Consider the following 26,787-nt stretch of genomic DNA (forward strand, 5'->3'; position numbering starts at 1 on the left):
TCATATTTTAAAGTTGTTTGCAAAAACATTGATGTATTTTTTTAAAATCTAGTTTACCTGGAATTGAGACTGAGACTCATGGATATAATTTTTGTCAAAGAAAAATTGGAATAGCAACAATATCTTCTCAAAAATACAGAAAAGATACATTTTTAAAAAAGATTTTAATATGTTGTAAATGTAAAATATGATTGTATATTGAAGTTATAGTCTTTAAGTCTTAAGGAGGATAAAAGCCCAAAGATCTATTCTTAGGTTTGTTGGCATCTTGAATTTCTCTGATGAATCCAAAATAACCTTCAGTCATTGCTGTCTTTCTTCAATGAATATTCTCTGCCATTCTTCATCTGATATCCTTGTTTCCAACAAGAATGGCAATATATTTTACTACTAGATGAAGGAGGAGAACTTGCAGTGATGATTTTCTAGAAGCAGTAGAACTACTCCTTAAAATCTTGAATTTAAACTTGCTGAATGCTCTCTTCAATATTGAAGAATAGAATCTATCCCTTAATGGAGAAGTAGGCTGCCTATGTCTCTGGCAAAGCAGACAATAACCTTAGAATTACATCTGCGATAGCCGCTTATTACCATGGGACCTCTGTTTTCAGAAATCACATCTGTTCAAAGACAGTGGCCACTACTAACAGTAGTTATCCTAAAGCTGAGGCATCAGGAAGGGGGATGTGGAAAAACAAATGGTTGACTTGTTTCTAACAGGTAGGCAATATGATATATTCCAACAAGTAGGGAATATGTCTGCCATTCTTCATCCCATATCCTTGTTTCCAACAAGGATGGGAATATATATAATTATGAATTACATATATATATATATATATATACACACACACATGAATTCTGTGTATACACACATATACATTTGCCTACACATACACTCTCATATGTACTGTCTTGTTTGAATTATACTTTTCCAAGTTATTTATGTTATTAGTTGTATTAATGCTAAGACACTGGTAAGTGTGGTTAAATAGGACTTGAAATAAGGCAAAATATTTTTGCAAATTTAAAATAATCACAAAATATAATTAAATTGGTATGAGAAAATCCACTTTCTTCAAGTTAATTTTTGAAAATGATTGCTGTGAAAATTCTTAAATATATATTTGAAATGTCTCAAAAGTTTTAATGAATATGAGTCTTTAAATGTTAAAGTGAAAACAGAATATTTCCTAGTGACTTTTCTCTCACTTTAGAACAAGCTATCAGGATTGTGTGGAAACTTTGACAAATGCACTTCAAATGATATGACCACATCTAATAACTTGGAAGTGAGAAATGCTCAGGTATTTGGAGGTAGTTGGGCATTAGGACAGGTAAGTTACATAAATGTATTTTAGAAGTCAACAAAAATTTTTAAGAATATTTTTTCACTAGAACATTTTATTCTTATTTAGGTAATATTATTTTACATACTATTTTCATAGTAATTTATAGCTGATAAACGTTCATATTTATCTTCTCGTAATTTTTCTGATTACCTTATCATATAAAGGATGTTTTCTCCTTATTATAGATGAAGAAATTGAGGCTTGGGGAGGTTAAATGAGTTGTCTAATATTATATGGCTAGAAAGTAGCAGAGGTGACATTCAAATTCATCTCTTCTCCCTCATGTTTTCCTCACCATAGCAAAATGCCAATCAATGTATCTGCATTTTGAAGGATGATGGAACTTTTGCCAGTTCAAAGCAATAAATAAATGAAGACAGAGTTTCTTAACAGCTGTGTTACTGTATTACATGAAATAAAGGGGGACACGTGTATGTGTGTGTGGGTGGGTGGATTGTGGTCAACTACCTTTGGCAGCAGTTGGCTAAATTAATTTTTACATATTTCTGTTTCAAAGGTTTCTTGAGGCATTATAAGCCTATAAAGAAGGGACATGTTTGAAGGATTTTCCATACTTACTGACATAATATATATTTTTATTTATTAATTCTCAAGGAAGTAGTGTTATATGAAACACATTTTGAAAAATGCTGAACTCAGAAAACAGAGTCAAATTGGAAATTGGTTCTATTCTTTCTTCTACTTTCTTTTTAGCCTGTTGTTCTTTTTAATTGATATGGGTGTTTGAAACCACAATTTCCTGATTGGTTACCATTTGGTTAGTTACTTCTCTACTTTGCCTAGTTTACTAATATGTCTAAATCGCTTTAAAGAATAAAGAGGGGATAGGGTAAAACATTTATTCCAGCCAGTAATATTTGAGTGTAGTCTACACTTAAGAGTACAAAAGTGTACCTTTTAACATCTAAAATATCTGCTATATTGAGAGAAACAAAATCCTTTTAACTGTGGCTATGTTACCTCTTGTTACCTTTAGAAGTTTTTGAAAAAAATCATTTTATGTTTTTCTCTCTGCAAATGAATTAAGAAGTAACTATTTCTAATGGTACTTAAATATCTAGAGTAGTCAAATAATTTTAAACCCCCTCAAAATAAGTTTTTTATTCATACCTGATAGACAAAGCTAAAATGCAGGTCATTTAAAAAAATTCACTAATTTTTATTTAGCACTTAATGTTTTCCATTACATACGGACACATAATATGGAAAAATCACAGTCTTTGCCTTTAAGGAATTTGGAGCCTGGAGGTGGAAAAATTAACAGTCAGAACATAGTAAGATAGTTGCTTTGATAGAAGTGCACACGAAGTGGGGATTGTGATGGTCCAAGAAAGGTTCCTGGAGAAGGTACCCTGCAGGTGAATCTTATAAGATTTATAGGAGCTAAGGAAGTGAAATTTATGGGAAAGAATTTAACAGGGAAAGGAGGGAGCAGCCACCTAGAAGGTGTCAAGAGGCTGGAGAGAGTGTGGTGCACAAAGTGAATTTCAAAAAGTTAATTCTGGTTGTGGTGTAAGTTCTGAAACAGAGAATAGCTGAAGTGCAAAGTATAGATCTGCAAGATACAAGGGCCAAAAGGTTCTTATAATCCAGCTAGAAATATTAAGTCAGTAGAGATTTAAGACTGTATTAGGAAGGATGAATTTGGAGGTTTCAAGAAGGTCTCCTACTTTCCTGGCTTCCTGGGTGGATACTGGTGTTCCTCCCTGAGGCAGGGCAAAGAGGAGGAAATGAATGTGGATAGTCGGGTAAGGACAATGGTGTAGAGGTAGGGATGGTTAGGATCTGCTGAGAGAGAAATGACAGATATATTTAGGTGGAAATGTTAGTTCTGAAATTCAGGAAGGACATGTGAGATGGACATAGGGATTTGGTAGTTACTAGTATATTCAGGGCGTTGAAGCCAGGACACATGTACCGAATGAGAAAAACAGAGGTTTGAGGATTAAGCTTTGCAAAGAGAGGAGGGAGAAAGAGATTAGGGAACAGCAGCCAATGTAGCTGGAGGAAACCCAGCAGAAAATTGTATCACCAAAACCAAATGAGGAGAGACATTTAGGAAGGGTAAAGTATTAAATAGAATCAAAGGCAGCAAAAGTCAAGCAAAATGGAAGACTGAAAAATTGCCTTCATATTTAACAATGAAGAGGTCATGGATGACCTTTTTCAGGGCAGTTTCAGGGAAGGGTATTAGGGGAGGAAGAGGCCAAATTGCTGCCCGTGTGGGAATTGAGTCTGCAGAGACTTGAGTACATATAACCTCTCAGATGATTTGTGACAGAAATGAAGAAGATGAAAATGAAAGAAACAGGTCATGTTCATGTAATTTTTTTAAGTCATGCAAATGCTATGTTTAAGATAATTTAAAAATCATTTATCACCACTCTATCTCTAATATTGCCACAATTTTAATATTCTGTTTAGTTGCTTTCAAAAATAATATATGCAATTAACATTGAATTGGATGTGAGCAGGTGCTTTACACAAATCCTATCTAAAAGGATGAGAATATATTAGGTGCAATTGCAATGAGTGAAGTTGGGTAGGTTACTCTGCTTGAGAAATTGTCCCTTTGAAAACTTCTTTTCTCTCTTAAATTTTTTCAACAGTGTGAAAGTCCAGATGAAACAATTAAACCCTGCGAGGCACATCAAAACAAATTTCCTTATGCCAAGAAAGAATGCTCCATTTTGTACAGTGATATTTTTGCTTCTTGTCGCAATGTGGTAAATGAATACTTTAATGAACTCTCAAGTTTCAAGATGTTCTACTGTGTCTATAACACCGAAGTGAACACGACACATAACTGGGTGATCCATTGGCTTTTTAGATGTACCACCTAACTATTGTTAGGGGGCATATGTGCTAGTTTGTTTTTCTGTAGAAGTGGCACATTTGGTTGATTTACTTTCTCCCTTACTACATCTAATTTAACAGTGTACCTTTGTACGTGTTTGTAATAATTTGTTCTAGTTTGTGGAACATTATTTACATACATCATTTTATGATTAAGAGCATAAATGTTTACTTTTCTTTAGAGAACATTGTCAAATGGACATTCTTCTCAACTCAAAGTACAGTTTAAAAGTATTGCTTGTAGCATATTTGAAATGATTTTAGAAGCACATCCCAAGATGGAATGTACTTATTTAGAAATTTCATTTTCAAAGCTCCATCCTAGCATGATTATTTTAGGTCCCAATAGAAGTTTAAGCAATATTTCAATGTATTGGTAAGAATTAAGTAATATTTCTGCTGCATACAAAGCTATGCTAGTGGTCTTGAGGGAAGTCACTTGTATGATTGTTTGACTTGTGAGCTAAGATGTTGTTTTTCTCTCGGGATACCATTCTGTTTCAAAGAACAAATGATATATGGTTATTCAGACATTCAGACAGGGATATTTGGCAGATATTTTCTTTCTATCTTTCTTTTTATGAGATGGAGTCTTGCTCTGTCATCCAGGCTGGAGTGCATTGGCATGATGTTGGCTCACTACAACCTCTGCCTCCTGGGTTCAAGCGATTCTCCTGCCTCAGCCTTCTGAGTAGCTGGGATTGTAGGCATGTGCCACCAAGCTCGGCGAGTTTTTGTATTTTTAGTAGAGACCAGGTCTCACCATGTTGGACAGGCTGGTCTGGAACTCCTGACCGCAGATGATCTGCCCACCTCTGCCTCCCAAAAGGCTGGGATTACAGGCGTGAGCCACTGCGCCCGGCAGATATTTTCTTAAAATGTGTTAAATGAGTCTGTGGCTTTAAGGAAACACCTGATGGTGTCTGTCGTCTTTGATAAAATTTACTTTCAAGGGAAAATTAGAGTTTTGTAAAAGTTAGATCCACCCCTGCGAATTTATAAGGTTTTTGATACTTAATGAGTTTTTTGTTGATCTAGATGGTGATATTAACAAATGTGACTTGTAGCTATTGTATATAATCAAGTGTGTCAACATTTTGAAGATCTGCACGGGTCCATAAACTTTCCACATGACCAATGCATGATGTTACAAAATCATGTAGAAGTAAAAGATCCATTCAAAAGGCGAAATAAAAAACAATTTTAATATAGCAAAGTATAAAGTTTATTGATATGGTTTTAGATTTCACATTACAATGAACTTTTTAAAAAATTATATTTTTGAGTTTTGATATAGTGTCAAAGAATATCACAATTACCTGGAAAAGATATTAAAGTACTCCTTCCTTTCCAACTAAATATATGTGTGGAACCGAATTTTCTTCATCTATTTCAATCCAAACCCAAACAAGACAAAAACATTACGATAGACCGGATGAAGAAGCAGATATGAGAATCCAGCAGTGTGCTATTAAGCCACACATTAAAGAGATTTGCAAAGATGTAAAACAGTGCACTCTTTTCACTATTTCTTAGCATATATTTTTCACTAAAACCATGTTATTCATGTAAACATATAAGGTTTATGTTATTTTTAAATGTCTCATTTTTAATGTCTAATGGAGTAAATATTGGTAGAGATAATCCCATAAACAAAACCTCTTTGGGGATCTCAGTGATTTTTTAAGAGTGTAAAGGGATTCTGAGACAGAAAAGTTTGAGGACTGCCATATTAGAGCCACATAGGTAGACTAAAATCTTGTTTATAAAAAGAGTTGCTTTTGAGACTTTTCAGAGTTTCCAAGGACCATGCTTGCTTGACAAGAAATATTGTGTCAAGTCTGGAGTCCTGAATCACAGAGCCTGCTGGTTCTTTTCCACTTGAAAAGAAAAATTAACCCATGAACTGACCTAAAAAATAAAATAAAGCTAGCTCAGTGACAGCAAATCCTGCTTCTTTTCTTCTTTTTTTTTATTTGAGACAGAGTCTCTGTCGCTCAGGCTGGAGTGCAGTGGCGCCATCTCAGCTCACTGCAACCTCTGCCTCCCGGGTTCAAGTGATTATCCTGCCTCAGCCTCTTGAGTCCCTTGCTCCTTTTTTAATGCACTGTCAGTATATTAAATTTTGTCAGCTACTTAAATATAATGCAAATAAATAAATTAAGTAAATAGAATAAGTTGTTTTTAAAGATTGCTATTACCATTAATAGCCATTAGGATGTTGCATAAGCGGGGGCAAAAAAGAAAGGAAAGAAGGAAGAAAGATATGAAATTATATAAAATTACAATTGGAAGCAGAAGATGCCCTTATTTTAATGCCATGTGATTACATCAATAATGAAAGAAGCTTCCAAAAACTGATCTGTTATATTGCAGATGTTGAAGTCATATGTATTTATTAATCTTATTATTTCTTTTGCTAGTTCTTTGATGTGACATTTTCCTAATACATTTCTTTCTCCTTTGGGCAATAAAGAGGCTTTAAATAAAGAGAACTCTCTAGGTGGCAGTGTTAAGCTGATAATATCAAACTTTGAAAACACATAGTTTTCTTTTAGATGGTTGACTTTAAATCATAATCAGTATCTATTGAAATTAAGTAATCTTTCACCTCATTTTTCAGATTGATGTTACTTCTTTTGCCAAAAATTGCCATGAAGATACATGTCACTGTAATCTTGGTGGCGACTGTGAGTGTTTGTGCACTAGTATAGCTGCATATGCATACAAGTGTTGTCAGGAAGGAATATCAATTCATTGGAGATCATCTACTGTTTGTTGTGAGTACCCTACTTAGAACATAATTATGTAGAGAATTGATAAAGAAATACATATTAATTGTTGATTTATCTGAGAAATAATGCCAGGAAACTCATGGAAATAGAATTAAATTAAAATGACTAAATTTTATATTCCTTTGACAATCATAAATTATAGAATACCGAAAGGACTTATAAAAATAAATTGTGAGATAATATTTTGTTCTGTGTTTGATTGCTGTCATTGTACCATTTGAAACATAAATTATTTAAATACCATCCTTGGAGAAATTGTTTATGACTTTATTTCTTTTATGCCTATGAAGTTTCATTGTTCTGATGATAAACATATTTTTAAAAAATCACCTTGAATTTGCTTCCAGATTTGACTCTTTAAGCTTTCAATTTACTTTTGTAGGTGGTAAGATATCTGAACAAACTTACAATTTGAACACTTTCAGTTGAGGTTTCTAAATTGGCGATATATTTTCCTACTTTAAAACAATTATATGAAATTTAATTAATTACAGCACATCACTTAAAGAATCTTCTTTGCTCAGAAAAAGTTCTAAATAATACCATTCTATATTCTTTCACATAGTTATTGATAAATATGTGGCCATATCTTGCCCACATTCAGATAAGTGATTGACTTCTTACATAGTTTAATATTTATTCTTTTTTTCTTTTAGCCGTTGATTGTGAATACTACAATGAAGGTATGTGACATTCAAATTAAAAATATCACTATAGTATTCTATTAGGTGTATTTTCTTATTAAAAATTTTTGAACTTATGCTGTGAACAACTTATAAATAGTTCATAACTATATAACTCCATAAAAGCTATTAATTTTTAAAATTTTCAAAAATTTCTAAGTATTTGTGTGAAGATTTATTTCCTGAAAACTAAAATAGTGTGTAACTTAAGTTTCAGAATTTAAGAGGCCCTCAGTACAGTTTTGGAATGACATGAATGAATGGATGGGTGAAGTTAGTTAACTTTTTAGATAAAAAGGATGAAAGATCTATAACAAATGTATACCTTTACCATTATTTATAAATGTAAATGTTGTTCAAATGGTTTTTAAAATTTTATCTTATTTTTAAATTGACAAATATAATTGTATATATTTATGGGGTTCAATGTAGTGTTTTGATACATGTACACATTGTGGAATGATCAAATCAGGCCAATTAGCATATCCATCACCTCAAATATTTACCATTGCTTTGTGGTGAGAACATTTGAAATTCTCTCTTTTAGCTATTCATTCTTTAAATACCAAGAAATTCTATCATTTGCAACAACATGGATGAACCTAGAGAACATTATGCTAAGTGAAATAAGTCAGGCACAGTGAGACAAATACCATATGATTTCACTTATTTGCGAAATCCAAAAAAGTTGAATTTTTAGAAGTAGAGAATAGAATGGTGGTTACTGGAGGCTGGTGGTTGGGAAGTGGGCAGGGAAAGGGCAGATGCTGGTCAAAGGGCACAAAGTTTCAGCTAGATAGGAGGAATAAGTTCTAGTATCTATTACACAGTGTGGTGACTATAGTCACATTTTTCTTATGTTGTGGAAATCAAAGAAACAAAGTATAAATGCAGTGACATAAGAAATAACGTAAGGAATTTATTTTGCCATCATTGTAGGCAAAAGTCATTCTTACATATTACCAGAATGAGAACTTACTGATACAATAATAATGAAAATCTCCTAATCTCAGCAAACATCCAGATTTGCAATAAGAAATCTGAGAGGTGCTGCTGTCTAAAACTAAGGCATAGATGTAAGAAGAGACAGAGAATTACATTTTTAGTGAAATTACTTGAAGATAGCAGAATTGGAGTCTTTCTGCAAATCTATTTAATGAGGAAGGCACAGGCCTCAAAACCTAATTCAGACAAGTAAGGTGATCTAGGGAAGTATCCATTTTGTCAGTAACTGGGCGAACTCTGGATCCATGATGGATGTGTCAGTTAGAATAATAGTTACAGGAAATCTTGGCCAAGCAACCAGTCTGAGGCACTTCAGGTGGCTTATTGGAGAAATTTGTCAGCTAGATAATTTTAGAGAAAAAGAGACAATGAATTAAAAAGAAAATGGGCATTTTTGATTTTAGTTGTATTTGTTACATTTATAGAAGTTTGATAGAGGAGGCAAATTCAACATTAAAAAATATCTGTAGTAGTTAAAGAAAATCGAACTAAAAATATGTCCTATTCAAGATTTTAAAGAGACTGCCACACACGTGCATGCATACAGACACACACACACACACTCCACATCAATCTTTGGATTCCAAAATTAAAATGTGATTTATTGCCTAATAATAATAACAGTAGCTTTTGTTGTGTTAAGTGCTTTCTCTAGATCATATAATTTAAACTTCAAAATATGTCATTATTTTATTTTATTATCTGCATTTTGCTATTATCAACACTTTCAGAGGAAATGGAAGCAGAGAGAGATTAAATAGCTTTGCCAAATTCACTTAGCCAAAATGTGGCAAACTGGGATTTGTGAACAATTTGGCTTCAGGGCCAGTGAGCATGACCTCCACGCTAGATTGCCTACTGTATGGTTAATACATCCTAGTGTAGGGATGATCACCGCACATTGTCATCACAGGTTCTACATAATGTACACAGACAACAATCTGAGAAAATGCTCCAATAACTTCCTCACTCAAAAATTCCTGTCACACCCAGTTCTGTTATGACAATCTCCATCTGTGCGTTTGTATTTTCTGGCATTTCTTCTGCAGACTTGTGGGCCCAGAAGCGGAATTTTCTATGCATATTGAATCTCTCTACCTCTTGCTACTTACTACATTTTGCTCTCTGTTAACAAGTCTGCTGCGCTTCTAGTGATGGTTCATTCTTCTAATGTGTTACAGAATCCTTCAAACCTGTTCTTCTAGTTTCATTTGTAATACCATGTTGATAATATCAGAGCATGAACATGGGGCATTCGGTCTTCGTGAGACACTAATTGGCTCTGTGGAGTGGCAGGCAAATAAATTCACTATGATCAAAGTAATAGGGAAAGGCATCAATGTGCCAAGGGGAGTCAGAATTTGTAAAAGCAATGCAACAGTGATAGACGTTGAAGGGGAATATAAAATTGTGATGATTGCGGAAAGTGATAATACATAGAAAATAATTCTAAATGGTTATTCTTAATTTGTTTCATCCCAAATAAATTTCACAGCTATTATAAATTTACCTAGTCCTTTTTGGGCATTTATAGCTGGCATATTTTTACCTTTCTTTATTTGTTACATTCCAGACACTATGTTATTAAGATACTTATAATATTTAAAGCACATACATAAATAAGTAATTGTGATTCTGTAGGAAGAATTTTAAAAAGTAGTAGAAGAATTCAAAGGTTATTGCTGAGAATATTTCAATAATCTTTAGCATAATGATTCTATATAATATGTTTGTGTTCATTTATATGACTTTTACTGAAAATGTAAAGCTTGCATTTGAAATGCTATTTCTGTAGGTGAGGGAGAACTTCAGTTTCCTACTAAAAATTGTTATGTGAGTTTTAAGTTCAGAGTAATTTTATTAGATAGGATATGCTTATTTCTGTTTTTAAAGAATCACTGCAGGAAATGATTGCTTTCAGTAGATGGTGAAATTATACTTCTCCCTGCAGAAAATTAATGATAAGATCAAAGACTTTTGTCTCCCAGTTGCTGGTGAAAATAGTCCAGAATCAAGCTACAAATTAACTGAGAGTCAATTCAAAAGCTTTAGGTTTTTATACAAATAGATTTCTCTTTGGCAATTGTCTCTTCAGGTTGCTGTATTAAGGGGTGTGTGTAGCAGGGGAGAGATTTTGTTTCTCTGTCTCCTTTCTCATTCTTATGTTGAATATTCATGAGGATGCTTCAAGTGCTCAAGTTGTAGTTGTATACACATCTTCTCCATTCTGAATTGTATCTCATTATAATTCACTTATATTTGTATATTATTCACATATTTGTACAAATCTACATATTTATACTTTGAAGTATATTTGCATCTTGGAGGTTTTTGTCACTTTCCTCTTGTCCATGCTAGAAAATTAGCCATTACCAGGTAGAGACTATTGCTATAATTTTCTTTGGTCCTCCTGTATTTTGGCTCATGGAGAAACACTGCATTTGTAACATTTGTAACCATGGTGGTGAGTCTCCTGCAGCCAGGCTAAGAAAAGTTGTCCACTGTTTCTGCTCAGCTCCACCTTGATGTGGAAGCAAAGCTGTTTCAGGTTTCTATCTCTCTACAGGGTACCAAAGTCCCTAGTGAAGCTCTTTTCCTCATCGTTTATAAGGGTACCCAGCTGCTCAATGGTGATGTGTCCCAGATGATGGGTCAGTGAGGAGATTACACTTGAAAATAATGTATCCTCTCAGTCTTTTTGTTCTTCTCCTGGTCCTTATGATGGAAATTTTGGTTCTCCTTCCCCTTTCCTAATTGGAAGACTTCTTATCCCTCCAATCCAATTATCCTTTCCCCTTTATTTAGGCCTGGTCTTAAGTCCTTAAGGGGGAAAAAGTCTTGCCCTTATATTCTTTGAATCTTTTTTCTCCTTCTTCAGCATGTGCTGAGTTAAATTGGCTTTGAGGTAAAAATGAGAGAAGAGGGAAAGTAAAATACACTGAGTGCAGTAAGATTAAACTTTTATGAAACAACTGATCACGTGTGTATCAACATTTTACATAACCTACAACACGAACATATACATATACATCATTATATATGTAAATCATTATTTTTGAAGAATTCAGTTATTTTATTAGTGATAAATTTTAATTGCTCAAATTTTTTGAAGTATTTTGTTATTAAAACATTTCTTTGAAATGACAGATTGAAATTTTAAAAATCTATGCCAATTTATAATTCTCATATTTGTATTTAACTAGGACTTGGAGAAGGACCATATATGCTGGCAAGCTATGGGCAGAGTGGCCTTGTTCTGGGGGCCAATATGACCAGCAGAAGCGTTTTCTGTTTGCCAAGAAGCAGTGTTCATACCAATTTATTTTTTTATTTTATGATCACTCCAGGCCTTTTCAAAGAGAAGGTATCATGTAAGTATAATTGAAAATAAAAGTTTAGCTTTCAAATTACATTTTAAAATTTAGCCACTCAGTAAATATTAATTGAGAATCTAATATGTTTATGGTATTTTTTTAAAGTGCTCTAAAGGATATGAAATAAAATATAACATTGGCACATGAGCCAGCTTTCTCTTTTGTATACAAAATCATTTCTTCGTTTATTTATTGGCATATATATGCTAGAATTGCAACTGTTTGAGTTTTTGGTTTTAAATAAAATATAGCTAAAATTTTCATAGTATTAGTCACAGAACTTAATTTGATGTTTTTGAAAAACCATCCACTGATTCTTAACATTTGAAAGGTTTTATGCCCCCAAAAGTAAAAGCAAATTGTGAATTGATACCAAAGAAGTTCTACATGAAGAGCATAAATCAGAGTGTAGACAGTCATTGTGACAGTCTGTTATTCTGTTATCCTTACCTACCTTGTCTGTCCTGGTTCCTGGACATGTCCTCAGTGCCCTGAACCTAGCTCTACCTTACTGGTTTGCACCTGCAGGTCTGTACTGGTTGTATCCACCTGGCACCTGTTCTGATTGGTGGTAGTTTCCCTTCTGATCCAGTGATGTTCAGGATACCTTGTGTCTATATAAGTCTACCTGGAACCATGCATGACATATTGTGTAATGGAATTTATTTGTTGGATGAATCAATCAGACTTAACTTTTGCTTATTCTGAGAATGCTCACAATTCTCCAGTTAGAATAAATTATTTATTTCCTATAAAAAGAACTTTTTTAGTTCTGAAAACACCTGTCACCATCAAGTTCTAAATTATGCTGGTTACATTTTTTTCTCATATAAAAATTTATTTTATTATTCTTGGCATCTTTTGGTGCTCAGCAGAAGCACTTAAATTTTACAACATGATAAATGCCTTTGAAATAATATTGAATTTGGGAGAGCTCTTCATTTTACGATTTGTAATAACTAATGATTTCACTAGAAAAAATCCAAATAATGTTTATTTAAGAAAATCAACCTAAAATCATCTCAATTTAAGATCTTTTATTTCATGAGTTTTACAAATATAAGGTAAATGTTAAAAGCTCTAGCTAAAAAAGGGTGATAATTCTTCAATGCTTTGTAAAGCCCAATTGCTCATTAGCCATTTGATCATCTTTTGGGAAATGGACAATAATGTTGGATAAATAGTCTCTTTTTGGTGCAGTAAAATCTCTTTCAAGAACATTTGCTCATTAAAAGAGCCCTGTGATACTGAAATGCAGTTACATCCCTAAATTGATCTATTTCTCTATTCTCTTTTCTATCATCCAATTTAGCCATTTGTATGTTTTGTACATTTGTAAATGTTAAAGCTTGCAAACAGAAATGTATGTCCAATTAATAATTCAATTTCTTGTATGAAATTGTACATTCTGGAGTCCTCATTGACATTTCTTTTTTCCCCCCAAGGACAAAATTATTAAAAAAATAGAAGTTACCAAAGACTGATTTTTTTTTTTTTTTTTTAGTGATATAACTGTTATTCACTGAATTTAAAGTACTACTTTTTTTTTTCTTCTTCCAAGCATCTCCTAGTTTATTTCTGAAATCTTAGTGATTGGCACTAATTATGTTTGGCAATTGTGGAGTACTATTTTGTTTACTTTATAAGTACATTTTGTGATGCCAATGTTGATGATCTTCCTTCTCCTGAGAATCCACACTGCTCTATGTTTTACAGCATTGGCACTTGTTTCCCTGGAATCTGCTGAAAGGCCAAACTACTTTCTCTATGTCCATGACAATGATACTCTTAGCTTGGAGCTGTGGGAGGCGAATTCAGCCTTTCATCTGAGAGCAACATTTTTCCACCATCAGGGCCTCTGGATTCCTGGTTACAGTGCATTTGAGTTATACAGCAAGAAAGGCTTTTTCATCATATTCACAGATTCTAGTGTCAAAGCATCAAAATATGATGATTCTGAAGAATTTAAACATTCAAGTAGCTTCAGCATAGAAGGTATGTTTCCTGAGATCTCCAAAAAGAGAACAAATAAGTAATTTATATTAGGCAGAATATTTGTGTCTTTAATTTAAAAACCATTCCTACTGTGTATAAGCAGATAGACTTTTATGACCTTAAGTAAGTGTTTTAACCTCTATACCCCTCTATATCTCCAATATACATATTGGAGAAATAATAATACGTACTTTATCGGGTTATGGTGAGTATTGAATAAGTTGATGTAAATTACTTAGAACAATCCTAAATAACCTGATTTTTTATTATTATTACCCCAATTATTACTACCGGTGCTGTCTGGACATTGGAATCAGGGCTCACTCATGTGGCTTAGATGTCTAATGTTTATATCTACTTTTTCTTTCCTAGAAGGCAACTTCTAATTTATCTGATTCTTAGTGATAAGGACAATATGTTTATCTCTGTCATTTGGATACAGGGTGTCTGTTTCCATTGACCTCTAGAAGATTTCTTTAGTTCAGCAGAAACCTAATCTTACTTCTAGAGAGCCTTTGAGGTCTATAGCTATTGAATTTTCTGAAGCAAGCTTCACTCCTTTATGCAGTGTTTAAAAGTCATGCTTTCTTTTCAAAATCCAGAAGCTTGATATCTATCTTGAGTCTCCCCAAGAAATCGTTTCATCCTTGTGAACCCTCCTAAAGCAGTTCAAGAGAGCAACTAATTTGCCTTTTCTGTTGAGAATATATTTCTGCAAGCCCTTCTAATAATGGATTTTAAACAGTACAAATTAAGCTTCAAAATACCTAATGTTAAATGACAAGTTAATGGGTACAGCACACCAACATGGCACATGTATACATATGTAACGAACCTGCACGTTGTGCACATGTACCCTAAAACTTAAAGTATAATAAAAAATAAAAAAATAAAAAATAAAAATTTTTACCTATTGAATACAATTCCTCTATGCAAAGATTCCTAAGTCTGGCAGGAGGTTTTGTGCAAACCCAGATGCCAGAATTCTGCAAAGATTCTTACTCTGGCAACAAGCTCAGAACAAAGAAAAAGAAGCTCTAATATCTCTACCATTTGCATTCTTAGGTGTGGTGACATACATTCTTCAGTGTGGTGACATACTCACAAAACAAGTCAGGCAAAGGAATTTTATTACTTACAGACAGGCAGCAAGAATCAACAGAAGCCTAGGATTCATGGTGAGCCAGTCGTCTAGGCTCAGAATAGCCCAGGGTGAACTGAATCTTGTCTGCACATGCTCCATGTTGCACTGCAGCTGAGGGACCCTGAAAGCACTCTGCTCTGGATTTGATACTTCAGGTGCAACTGGAATCACTGAACACACACTTTGCAGGACATCCTGTTGGGAATGGCAACAGAGCCTGGATTGTTTCAGAAGATTCCTCCTTACCTCAGGATAACCCTCAGAACATTTTGCAGTTGTTTTGAGATCTGCAAGTGGGAGAGAGAAAGCAAGGAGAACCAAGGGGAGAGCTGTCCTCCTACACTATGCTCTTGAGAAAAGGAACCACTGACACATCTATATAGCATTCCATACAGTGGATGTGATTTGCTTACTTCAGTTTACCTACAGTTGACCTTTACAGGCCTCTATTTCCCCTCTGCTCTAGAAATCTGTGCTCTTAGAACCAGACTTAGTAGCCCCATTTGAGGCTTAGAGAACTGCAGCACATGGCATCATCAGAATATCAGAAGCTGATCTTTGTGGGCTTCTGAAACCTAGGAAACTCCACGAGCCTATTGTAGTCTTGGAACCAGTCCTCTTTCAGGATGCATGAGACCAGTAACTCAAGTTCAGCAATTACTTAAGTCTTTAGATGCATAGATGCTTTCCAGAAAGACTTATTTTCCTTGCTGTAATTTGGAATTGAATTCTGTGTCTAGAGTCCAAGAACCATACCTGCTTCCTGAATTTTCTTTCTTAAGAGGTTCTCTTGTTTAGAGATAGCTTTGAACTGCTACAAAAGGACTTCTCTATGCTGTGGGAAGGGGAGAGTATTAGCAGACCTTGCAGGAGAAAAACTTCAATCAAGGGAGGTTTTAGAACTCTATGCATGTATTTTTCAAATCCACCCATATATTTTGTTGTATTCAAACAATACTTATCTGGTACAAGGCAATGTGCTAAGTTTTGTGAGAACAACAACAGAATATTCTTCCTAGATTTGAGTTCATGAAATGTATTTGGTCTTGCCATTTTTCTAATTGTTTGAACTTGGCAAGTTTCTTGGCTGCTGTGAGTCTCAATTTCCTCATTTATAAATTAGAAATAATATCTACTTAATAGGGTTGTTGCAGGATAAAATAGAATAATGGATGGACTTTAGAATTTGCAAAAAGTAAAATTCTAAACAAGTGTTTGGTGTTATTATGTGAAGACAGATGAAAACCCACTACATATATATATATAATATATATATTATATATATTATATATTTTTTAATATATAATACATATATTATATATTTTATATATATTATATATAATATATATATTATATATTATATATATTATATATATTTCATATAATATATATAATATATACATATTTTATATATATATTATATATATAAAATATATATTATATATATATATAGAGAGAGAGAGAGAGAGAGAAAGACAATATTTTGAATTTTCCTCAGCCTCCTCCAACCCCTTGCTTTTTTAAATCTTTGGAAGATAGGTGTACATGTAGATATTTAATCTGGGCATGAAATGCTTTGGTCACCAAGCAATTGGAGTGTTTTTTCTTCAGTTCTGTCTTTCCTGTAGCATTGTAGTCAAAGAAGGGTCAAAACCTAGGAGGGTTCATATAAGAAATTGCTAGTTTTTGGCCAGGTGCAGTGGCTCACACCTGTAATCCCAGCACTTTGGGAGGCCAAAGTGGGTGGATCGTCTGAGGTCAGGAATTCGAGACCATCCTGGTCAATATGGCGAAACCCCATCTCTATTAAAAATATAAAAATTAACTGGGCGTGGTGGCATGTGCCTGTAGTATGAGCTACTTGGGAGGCTGAGGCACGACAATCACTTGAACCCAGGAGACAGAGATTGTGGTGAGCCGAGATAGTGCCACTGCACTCGAGCCTAAGTGACAGAGCGAGACTCTGTCTCAAAAAAAAAAAAAAAAAAAAGAGAAAGAAAAGGAAATTGTTAGTTTTCAAGCTATGTATTAAATATGCACACAATCTAAACTTTATTTTTTCCCAGAAATCCAGGCAGCAGTGCCTTACAGGAGGATGTGTGAATGGAGATATGAACCTTGTGCTACACCCTGTTTTAAAACCTGTAGTGACCCTGAAGCACTAGCATGTGCATTTCTTCCACCGTAAGTAATGTTTACCAATAAGTGATCAAAGTCCAGCCTTAGCAAATTCTGTTTTCAGTTAATTTTTTTCAAGATTTAAAAACAGCCATTCTCAAGTTGTATATGCTATATATTCTTTCATGATATTAATTTCACTTAAATCAAGAAGTAGTTATTGAGAGCCTACTATGTTGCAGGCAATCTTCTTGCTTCCGGGGAGACAGTACTGAACAAAATAGACAAGTATTTGCCCTCATGAAGCTTACATATTGTTGGATTGAGCAGAAAATAACCAAACAAAAATGTAAATATATAATGCAACATATTGTTATGGCAGATATGTGTTACAGAGAAAAATAAAGGAAGGTAAGGGAGACAGAGAGCATAAGGCATGTGTGTGTGTTTGCCAATTAATATTGGTGGTCAGTGAAGAGCACCCTGACAAGGTGACATCTGGTCAGAGATCTAAATGTAGCGAAGGCACTGGCCAGGTGGGTATCTGGGGAAGAGTCTTTAATTTGAGAACAGGACAAAGGTCTTGGAGTGGGAAGGTGTTTGGTGTCTTTGAGGGTCAGCAAAGAGGTCATAAGTTAGAACAAAGTGAGCAAAATGGAGAGAAGTGGGAGATGAGACCAGAGAATCATAGTAGTGGGCAAATCATTTAAGGCTTTGTAGCCTGTTGTAAGGACTTTGTCTTTTACTGTAAGATAGGAGACCTGGCTGTATTGTAGGCAGCTGAGTAGAATGATCTGATTTATGTTTTTAAAAGTGTACTTTGCCTGTTGTATTGAGAATGGGCTGTTGGAGAAGAGGAGGACCGGGCAGAATTGATCAGTGATACAGACAAGAAATGAAGGGGATTTGACCAGGTTGGTGGCCCAAGAGGTTATGAGGAACAAACAGATTTAATATCATTTATGAGAGAAGGAAGAGTTAAAGAATCAAGTTTTGGCCTCAGCAGTTATTAGGTGAAATAATATGAAGTTTTGCCATTTTTGGTAGCCAAATTGGTCAAATGGCAGTAATTTCAAATGATTTGATCTAATAGAAGAACTGCATTGCCATTTACTGAGATAAGGAAGATGTTAGAAGAAACATTTCGGAGGAAAGGTCAGGAATTTGGTTTTGAGGATCTGGAGTTTGATATGGAAAATTGTTCATTGGATTTAGCAAGTCAGAAAATAGGAAGAGACAAAACAGAGACAGAGTATAAACAGCTTTTTTTTAATATAAGAATTTTCCATAAAGGAGATATGGATCAATAGTAGGAGGGAATATTTTTACGAGAATCATTTTACAATTGATTGAACAATTACGAGGTTGTATTCTATGGCAAATGTTGCCAATAGGTAAGATCAGCCCCTCTGTAAGATCCAGCCCCTCTGTAAGATCTGTAAGATCTATGGCAAATGTTGCCAATAGGTAAGATCCAGCCCCTCTGTAAGATCCAGCCCCTCTCTCGAGGAGTGCACAGTCTTTGGAAGGAAACAGAAACAAAAGAAAACAATCTCAATGCACTGGAAAATGGCCTAGGGAGGTCTTGAGGGGTAAGCACAACAGCTAGCACATTTAAGTATTTACAGTAAACATGAACTGTGCCAAGTGCTGTAAAATGGGGAAATCTCATTATTCCTATTCCCAGAGGAGAAAACCAACTGAGGCACAGAGAAGCTACACAGTTTCCCTGGTCACACAGTTGTAAACAGTAGTGCCAGGGTTTGGACTGCTACACCCTGTTGTTTGTCAAGTGCTGTGAGATCAGAGGGAAGAAAATGATATTTCTGTTTAGCTTCTTAAAAATAAAAACAATCACTTATTTTCTTCTGAAAAGAAGTCTTCATCATTCATTTGAACTTCTCCCACTCACAAATCTATTTCCTGCCTCTTCTGGTAGCCATCAGGATGAGAGCATGCAACAGTGGCCCTGGAGTGAGGCTAAGCAATGCGAAGGGTATGTGGGGAAGGAAGACAGCAGCAGGCACAGCTGGCAGGGCACTGGGGAGGACATGGAGCTATATTTTCAAATGGCATTTGGCTAGTTTGTGACTTCTTGTGGGATGATGTGGGATGACCAGTCTCTGGGGTGGTGGAACCCATATCCTTAATGCTTCCAGTGTATTGGGCTGTAGCTGTCCATAAGTTTCTCTTTCTGTATGTTTGGGATGCAGAGAAGAGACTCAGGATGAAACTTCGCTCCTGCCAAACTGATTCTCATCTCTACCTCCATTTCTTTTTCCTTTTTCCTTTCGTTGTGCCAGTGTGGCTAATTATTGCTCCTTATGCCTGCAGTACTTGAGGAAGGACTCAAATACTGAGCTGGGGTTTTAGTATGGCCCTGTGCCCCCTCCTCCAAGTCCACAACATAACCAGCACTCTTGTTCTAGGTGATTGCGGTTTCCGGCACATAGCAAGTGTTTAGAATAAAAATATTTCATGAAAATTAGAGCTTTTATGAGAAAAGTTGCCAAGTAACCTACCATAGAGCACATATGTAAATACTGTTATTCCTATTATCTAATATACCTATTTAAGAACCATTCTGCATCTGAGGCATTAAACTTATCAGTTAGAAGTTGAGTAGAATACCAATTGTATGATAAAAGAAAGCAAACCTGCTATGTTGATGATAGACATTTTAAGGAACAGGTTAATCGTTTTTTAAAAAGTATTGTACAAGGATGGCTGTGGTTTTGACTTGCATAAAACAACTGCAAAATAATTGAGTTGCATAAAAATTGATTTTGACCAAATTAAATAATAACTAACTAGCCCTTGTCTGTCAGTGATCCAGTAACTTTCCTTTTTCTTTTTTCTTCCACTTCACAAAGTTTAGAAGAGAATAAGAATATCATATGCTAGTTAAAGTTTTATTACTCAATTTCATTTTATGAAATAATTAGTTATATAAGCTAAGCTATTTATGTTTTTAAAAAAACAGTTGTGAAGGAGGTATCCAAGAGATGGCTAAATGTGTTTTATTAAACTTCATTAAGACAGAAGTTAACTTTTCTTGTCTTTAAAAAGTGTTGCCTGGATTTGCCTCCAAGAACAAGGGTCTTATGAGCAGCATTTACCTTTAGTGTCGAGTTAGTTTGTTTCCATCTGGAATGAAACGAGGCCTTCAACACTTTTAATTCAAATTCTTTACAGATGAGGCAATGGAAATGTTTTTAAAATTTGTAAATATATTATTTAAAACTGCTAGTATATTCTAGAGGCAGATGAGCAAGCCTTTTTATAACAATATCTGCATGAATTCTCTGTAGTATATAGTAATATAATAATTAGAGTTGGTTGCACCTGAAGGATTATATTTTTTTCTTTTGATTTAGAATAAATTGAACTCTGAGCCTTAATTGGACATAGAAAAATGTACTCTCAGTCATTATCTTGTCTCCATTCCTTTAGAAGAAAAGCATTCTCATGTTCCCTCCTGTCTTTGGCCCACAACATGGCCTCTTGAAATTTGAGACTCTCCCTTGGCTTCTGTGCTCCAAACAAGGACTGGGGATTCTTACCAAGGCCAGACATCCTAGGGCTTGAAATAGAATCTTGTCAGGCTCTTATACAACCATGTCCTTCCAGGGCACTGCCCCAGATTTGGGCACAGGTCCTAATATTCTTGAAAACTATAGCTTCTGCTCCTTCCTCTCCCTGTTCTCGAAAGAATTGCAACCATGTTCATCCCTTCCACCTAGAGATCAGTAGTATCTTTTCAGTGAGTTTAGGATTAATAACAGGCAGGGAGAGCCACTGAAGATGCTGTATTTGTTCTACAAACACTGTCAAGGCAATGATAGTGTCAAAGAGCATGCCAATCTGCTTGGATGTGAGGTGAGTATAAGAGTGGAAAGCGGGCCGGGCGTGGTGGCTCACACCTGTAATCCCAGCACTTTGGGAAGCTGAGGTGGGTGGATCACGAGGTCAGGAGATCGAGACCATCCTGGCTAACATGGTGAAACCCCATCTCTACTAAAAATACAAAAAATTAGCCGGGCGTGGTTGCAGGTGCCTGTAGTCCCAGCTACTGGGCGACAGAGCGAGACTCCATCTCAAAAAAAAAAAAAAAAAAAAAAAAAAGTGGAAAGCAACAGTACAATCAATACAGGTTAAAATCTCAATAAATTGGCCAGGTGCCAGGGCTAATGCCTGTAATCCCAGCGCTTTGGGAGGCTGAGGTGGGCTAATTGCTTGAGCCCAGGAATTCAAGATCAGCCTGGGCAACATGACGAAACCTCATCTCTACAAAAGAAATAGAAAAAATTAGCCAGGCATGATGACACATGCCTGTAGTCCCAGCTACTGAGGAGGCTGAGGTGTGAAGATCACCTGGGTCCAGGAGGATGAGGCTGCAGTGAACCAAGGTCACGTCACTACACAGCAGCCTGGGTGACAGAGTGAGACCCTGTCACAAACAACAACAACAACAACACCTTAATAAATTATTCTTCCATATTTCCACTGACTTATGGAACATGGACTTAGTGTGCCCCAAATATAAGCATATGGTTCTAATATTCTGTGTCCAAGTTCTGCCTTAATCTTAATCCTATTCTCTTATCATCCTCTGGCTTGTGATTTTATAAAACGAAGTAGCAGATGGAGCAGTTCTTAGTGCTTGACAAGGGTATATAGAAGCATTTTAGGAAGAGTATATCTTAGTTGCATATGTTAAATGTAGTCCTTTTTTTTTGTATTTCAAACTTTTCTTCACTTTGATTTACTCTTTTTTCCATGTAAAGGGTTGAAGGATGCTTGCCCTACTGCCCTAAAAATATGATCCTTGATGAGGTCACCCTCAAGTGTGTTTATCCAGGAGACTGTAAGTGTGAACCTTGCTTAATTTACTCTGAAAAATGATATGCTTGCATATTTTTTTCCTGAGGCAAGTCGTTGTAAACAGAAGTTTTAAACAGACAATCAACTCTCATAAGATTATTCTTCAATGTCTCTTACATAGCTTTTTTTCTCTAATTACTTTTTAAATCATGTAGATCTTCCACTAACATCTTTCCTGCATTCTCTTTCCCAAAACATTTTCCTTGAAGCTAAAGAGCCCTCTATGAAATATGTGGGTCTAATTTTATGCAAATACAGTTTTAAAAAGAGCACCTTTGTTTCTTTGTAGGTATACCTGTGATTCCCACAGAACCAACATTAATGCCACCAGCTAAGCCAACTGTGCCCATGTTTACAGGTATTGTTACAATTTTAGACAACAAAAGTAGCACTATGTAATTTAAGTGTTGGCTTAATTTATGTAATTTAAGTGTTACTGTAGCTGCTATTATTAATACTACCTATGGGCTAGGAAACCCAGCAGTCACTTTTGCTTCATTAAGCTCGTCCATTGGCTCAGCATGCCATGTTTTTTAGAACTTCTGGCCTCAAAGGATTCTTCTGCCTGAGACCCCCAAGTGCTGGGATTACAGGCATGAGCCACACCGCACTGGGCTACGTGCCTCATTTTCTGAATGGCTTCTGCATTTGGTCCACCTCGTTCTTCATTTCAGTTCGTGTAGATTCCTTGGACTTCCCTAACATCCAAAAACCTAAATTCTACTTTTAGGTTTGATTAAATCCCACTTAGATTTTCACAGTGATTAAATTGGCTCTAATGAAACATAGACATAAATCATGGTTTTCTTTACTGCCTCCGTTTCCATGTTTGCATTCTGTCTCCGGCTCTGGAGGAGGCATTCTGGGCTCCTAGCCTTGCTTTCCTCCCGCACTGTGAAACTTGCCCCAGGGAAGGATTTAATAAATCCACTCACAGTGAGGCTTGACAAACTTAAGGCATTATTCCTCAAGGTATTATAATGTAGGTCAAGTTCAGATATTTATTCTTTCAATTTATTTGACAAGCTTTAATTGAGCACCAACTCTACCTGGCACTGTCCTGGCCCTCAGTGAGGAGGTATGATAAAACTTCTGATAGACCAGAGGCTGTTGCAATCCTACAACAGGGGTAAATACAAGTAGCCCACAGGAGGACCATCATATTTATTTTGGAGGTGTGGTGTCAGAGGTTAATCGAAGACAGAAGTTGGGTAGGCTAAGAGAAGGGAGAAATATGTTCCTATTGTAAGGACAGCATGTGCAAAGTCTGGAAGTGAGAGAGAATATGTCACGTGAAGGAATCTTAAGCAGGTCAGTGTATCTTGAATGTGCAGTTTGAGGGGAATTGTGCCGAATGATGGAGTGGAAGAGATTATCGGGGGCAGGTCACAAAGGACTCATGGTAAGAAACAGGATTTTTTAAAAAGGCATTAATAGCCTCACTAAAACCATCATTAGTACCACTGCTTCTCTGGTTAGCTACCGTTTGAGTACTAATTATATGCCAGGTATTGGATTAAGCATTTGGCATACACTTAATCTTAATAAGAGCCCTACGAGAGAGGTTTACCCTTCTAGAGATAAGGAATTACTATACTGTTGTGAAATTTTAGGCATCAGTGAATTTAGTATAGTTTAAAGCATGCTTTGGGAGAAGGTGGAGGTACTTCACCTACATCATTCAATTTATAAGGGGAATAAGTCTATGAAATAAGATTGCATGTTTTAACATCTGGGGCATAGACTGTTAATTATTCTAAGTATTGCTCTCTACTTTGAGCTCTCTTATATCCTCCAAATTAATATTCAACATATATCTCAAATGTGTAAAATGATTTAAACAACCATAATCTCTATGCAGAGAATACAAACTATATTTCATTACTCTCAAAGATAAGAAAAATAAAGCTATTTCTATTTCTATTTGCAGATGTCATGATCTTAGGTTATTCTAAGGGATCTACTGAAAACTATTAGCAATATATGAGTTCAGCAAGGTTGCAGAATGCAAGAGCAATACACAAAAATCAATTGTATCTCTGTATACTAGCCATGAACAATCTGAAAATGAAATAAAGAAAACAATTGCTTTTATAGTAGTATCAAAAAAGAATAAAATGCTTAGAATATATGTAGCAAAAGAAGTGTAAAATTTGTACAATAAAAGCTATGAAACATTGTTGATAGAATTAAGAAGCTGAAGAAATTCCATATTCATGGATTGGTAGAGTTGTTAAGATAGCAATACTCCCAAATTGTATTTATAGACACAATACAATCCCTATCAAAATCCCAGCTACTTCTTTGCAGAAATTGATGTTAACCCTAAATTCATATAGAAGTACAAGGAACCTAGAACAGCCAAAACAGTCTTGAAAAATAACTAATTTGGAGTACTCATACTTCTCAGTTTCAAGACATACCACAAAGCTGTAGTTATCAAGACAGCTTGGCCATTGTAAATCCACACCCAGATAATGTTTATAAGCCTTTGATGATTTTAGATAACAGTGAACTGTTAAGACCACTGAACTTCCCAGTCATTAGAATTTTTTTTTTTTTTGAGGTGGAGTCTTGCTCTGTCACTCAGGCTGGAGTGTAGTGGCATGATCTTGGCTCACTGCAACCTCCAACTCCCAAGTTCAAGCAATTCTGCCTCATCCTCCCAAGTAGCTGAAATTACAGGCATGCACCACATGCCCGGCTAATTTTTATATTTTTAGTAGAGGCAGGGTTTTGCCATGTTGGCCAGGCCAGTCTCGAACTCCTGGCCTCAAATGATCTCTCCTCGGCCTCCCAAAGCGCTGGGATTACAGGCGAGAGCCACCATGCCCGGCCAGAAATATTAAAAGTTTTAAAAATGTCGTTGTGGTATGCTGAATAATGGTCCTCCAAAGATGTCACTGTCTTAGTCCCCAGAATTTATGAATATATGACTTTACATGGCCATACATGTGGCTAAATTAAGATGGTGACTGGCTTATGCCTGGATCATGAGATGGGGAAATTATCCTGGAATATTCATGTGGCACCAATGTAATCACAAATGTCCTTATAAGAGAGAGGCAAGAGAGTTGGAGCCAGGGAAGGTGATGTGACAACAGAATCAGAGGAAAGAAGGGAAAAGGAAGGGAAGAAAGAAGGGGAAGAGAGAGAGATTGATTTGAAGATTTTGTGCTGTGGTTCTGAAATTAAAGGAAGGGACCATGAGCCAAGTCCAGGTAGTTCATAGAAGCTGGAAGAGACCAGGAAACAGAGTCTCCCTTAGGGCCTCCAGAAGGAATGCAGTCCTACTGATAGCTTGATTTTAGGGCTTCTTTTGTTTAAAAATTAATTAATTAATTTTGAAAATTGACAAAGAAAAATTGTATATATTTATTGTATACATGTTGTTTTGAAATATATGTACATTGTGAAATGGCTACATTGAGCTCCAAAACAGCTAATACACTGGTGTTGTTTTAAGCCACTAAATTTGTGGTAATTCATTACAGCAGCAATAGGAAACTAATGAGGTTATTTTTAAACACTGTCAACTACGGGCACTGCGATTATGGCTGAGAATAATTTCAGCCATTTATTGTGGCTCTTCTGTAATCTTTCAGACTGAATATTTTAGAGACACCTCTAATATTGGCACCTTTAGAAGATGCCTCACAAATGTGTTTACCAATCACATCTCCCTTTTCTATGGGTCACCCCTAAACCACACCCATCAACTAGGGCCTCCACATGGTCCACATCAACATTTATTCTGCTCGTAAGGAACACATTCTCAAGGTTCACCAAAATCAAGGGGTCAGCCTCATTACTTATTTTCAAAATGTAAGAAAATTTTTAACTTCTGAGGAATGGTTAGTGATACTATTAATATTTTTTTTTGCCTGTTCACGCAATTGTGTTGACACCATTAAGGAAGTGAAGGTGTTTATAGAATGGTGATTAAAAGCCAAATTTCTGGAATCAGAATTCATTTCCAAGTTCAAATTCTGCCTCTGCTACTTAACAGCCTTACTTCTCTACAGCTTAGTTTCCTCATCTTCTGTAAAATGTCGATACTATTATTACCAACATCACAGGATTCTAGGAAGGAATATGTGAAATAATCTATATAAAATTTCTTAGCACAGTTTCTGTGACATATCAATTCCATACAAGATAAATGCATTCCACTAATGAGGATTACCTTTTCGTTTCTGACAGTTTTGGAAATGATTACTCCATCAGGCATCACTGTGTTTGATATGGTAACACCAACTACAGGCTTGGAATGTGAGGTATGACTGAGCAATATCTTCCAGCTCTTTGTCATTTCCATATATCATCCACTCAAATTTCTGTGTCAATATCCAAATGCTACTAAAGTTTTTTTTGGTATGTTCTCTAGTCTATCCTTGCTAAAAGATAAAAAGAAATATGCATTTCATTGGAACAATTGTAACTGATAAGATATTTCTTATTAATTAGCTTCTAGACACACTAAGAAAAACAAAATTGAAATAAGATCTTAAGTGTGATTCCTTAATAAAGAGTTATCTAGTATGGATTTATCTGTGAATC

The 26,787-nt window shown here is 35.4% G+C and overlaps 1 protein-coding gene across 2 annotated transcripts in view; it reads left to right on the forward strand.

Moving 5' to 3' along the window:
- OTOGL (otogelin like) overlaps nt 1-26,787 on the forward strand; it is a 289,364-nt gene that overhangs the window by 211,782 nt on the left and 50,795 nt on the right. For both annotated transcript variants that reach the window (XM_054443471.1, XM_054443472.1), the window contains 10 exons: nt 1,218-1,337; nt 3,983-4,099; nt 6,853-7,009; nt 7,681-7,707; nt 11,916-12,083; nt 13,803-14,081; nt 17,292-17,409; nt 22,131-22,210; nt 22,517-22,585; nt 26,431-26,504. In XM_054443471.1, the coding sequence (XP_054299446.1) occupies nt 1,218-1,337; nt 3,983-4,099; nt 6,853-7,009; nt 7,681-7,707; nt 11,916-12,083; nt 13,803-14,081; nt 17,292-17,409; nt 22,131-22,210; nt 22,517-22,585; nt 26,431-26,504 (1,209 nt within the window). The remainder of the gene's footprint in view (nt 1-1,217; nt 1,338-3,982; nt 4,100-6,852; nt 7,010-7,680; nt 7,708-11,915; nt 12,084-13,802; nt 14,082-17,291; nt 17,410-22,130; nt 22,211-22,516; nt 22,586-26,430; nt 26,505-26,787) is intronic.

The sequence above is a fragment of the Pongo pygmaeus genome, chromosome 10 (genome assembly GCF_028885625.2).
Source record: "Pongo pygmaeus isolate AG05252 chromosome 10, NHGRI_mPonPyg2-v2.0_pri, whole genome shotgun sequence".
Classification (NCBI taxonomy): domain Eukaryota; kingdom Metazoa; phylum Chordata; class Mammalia; order Primates; family Hominidae; genus Pongo; species Pongo pygmaeus.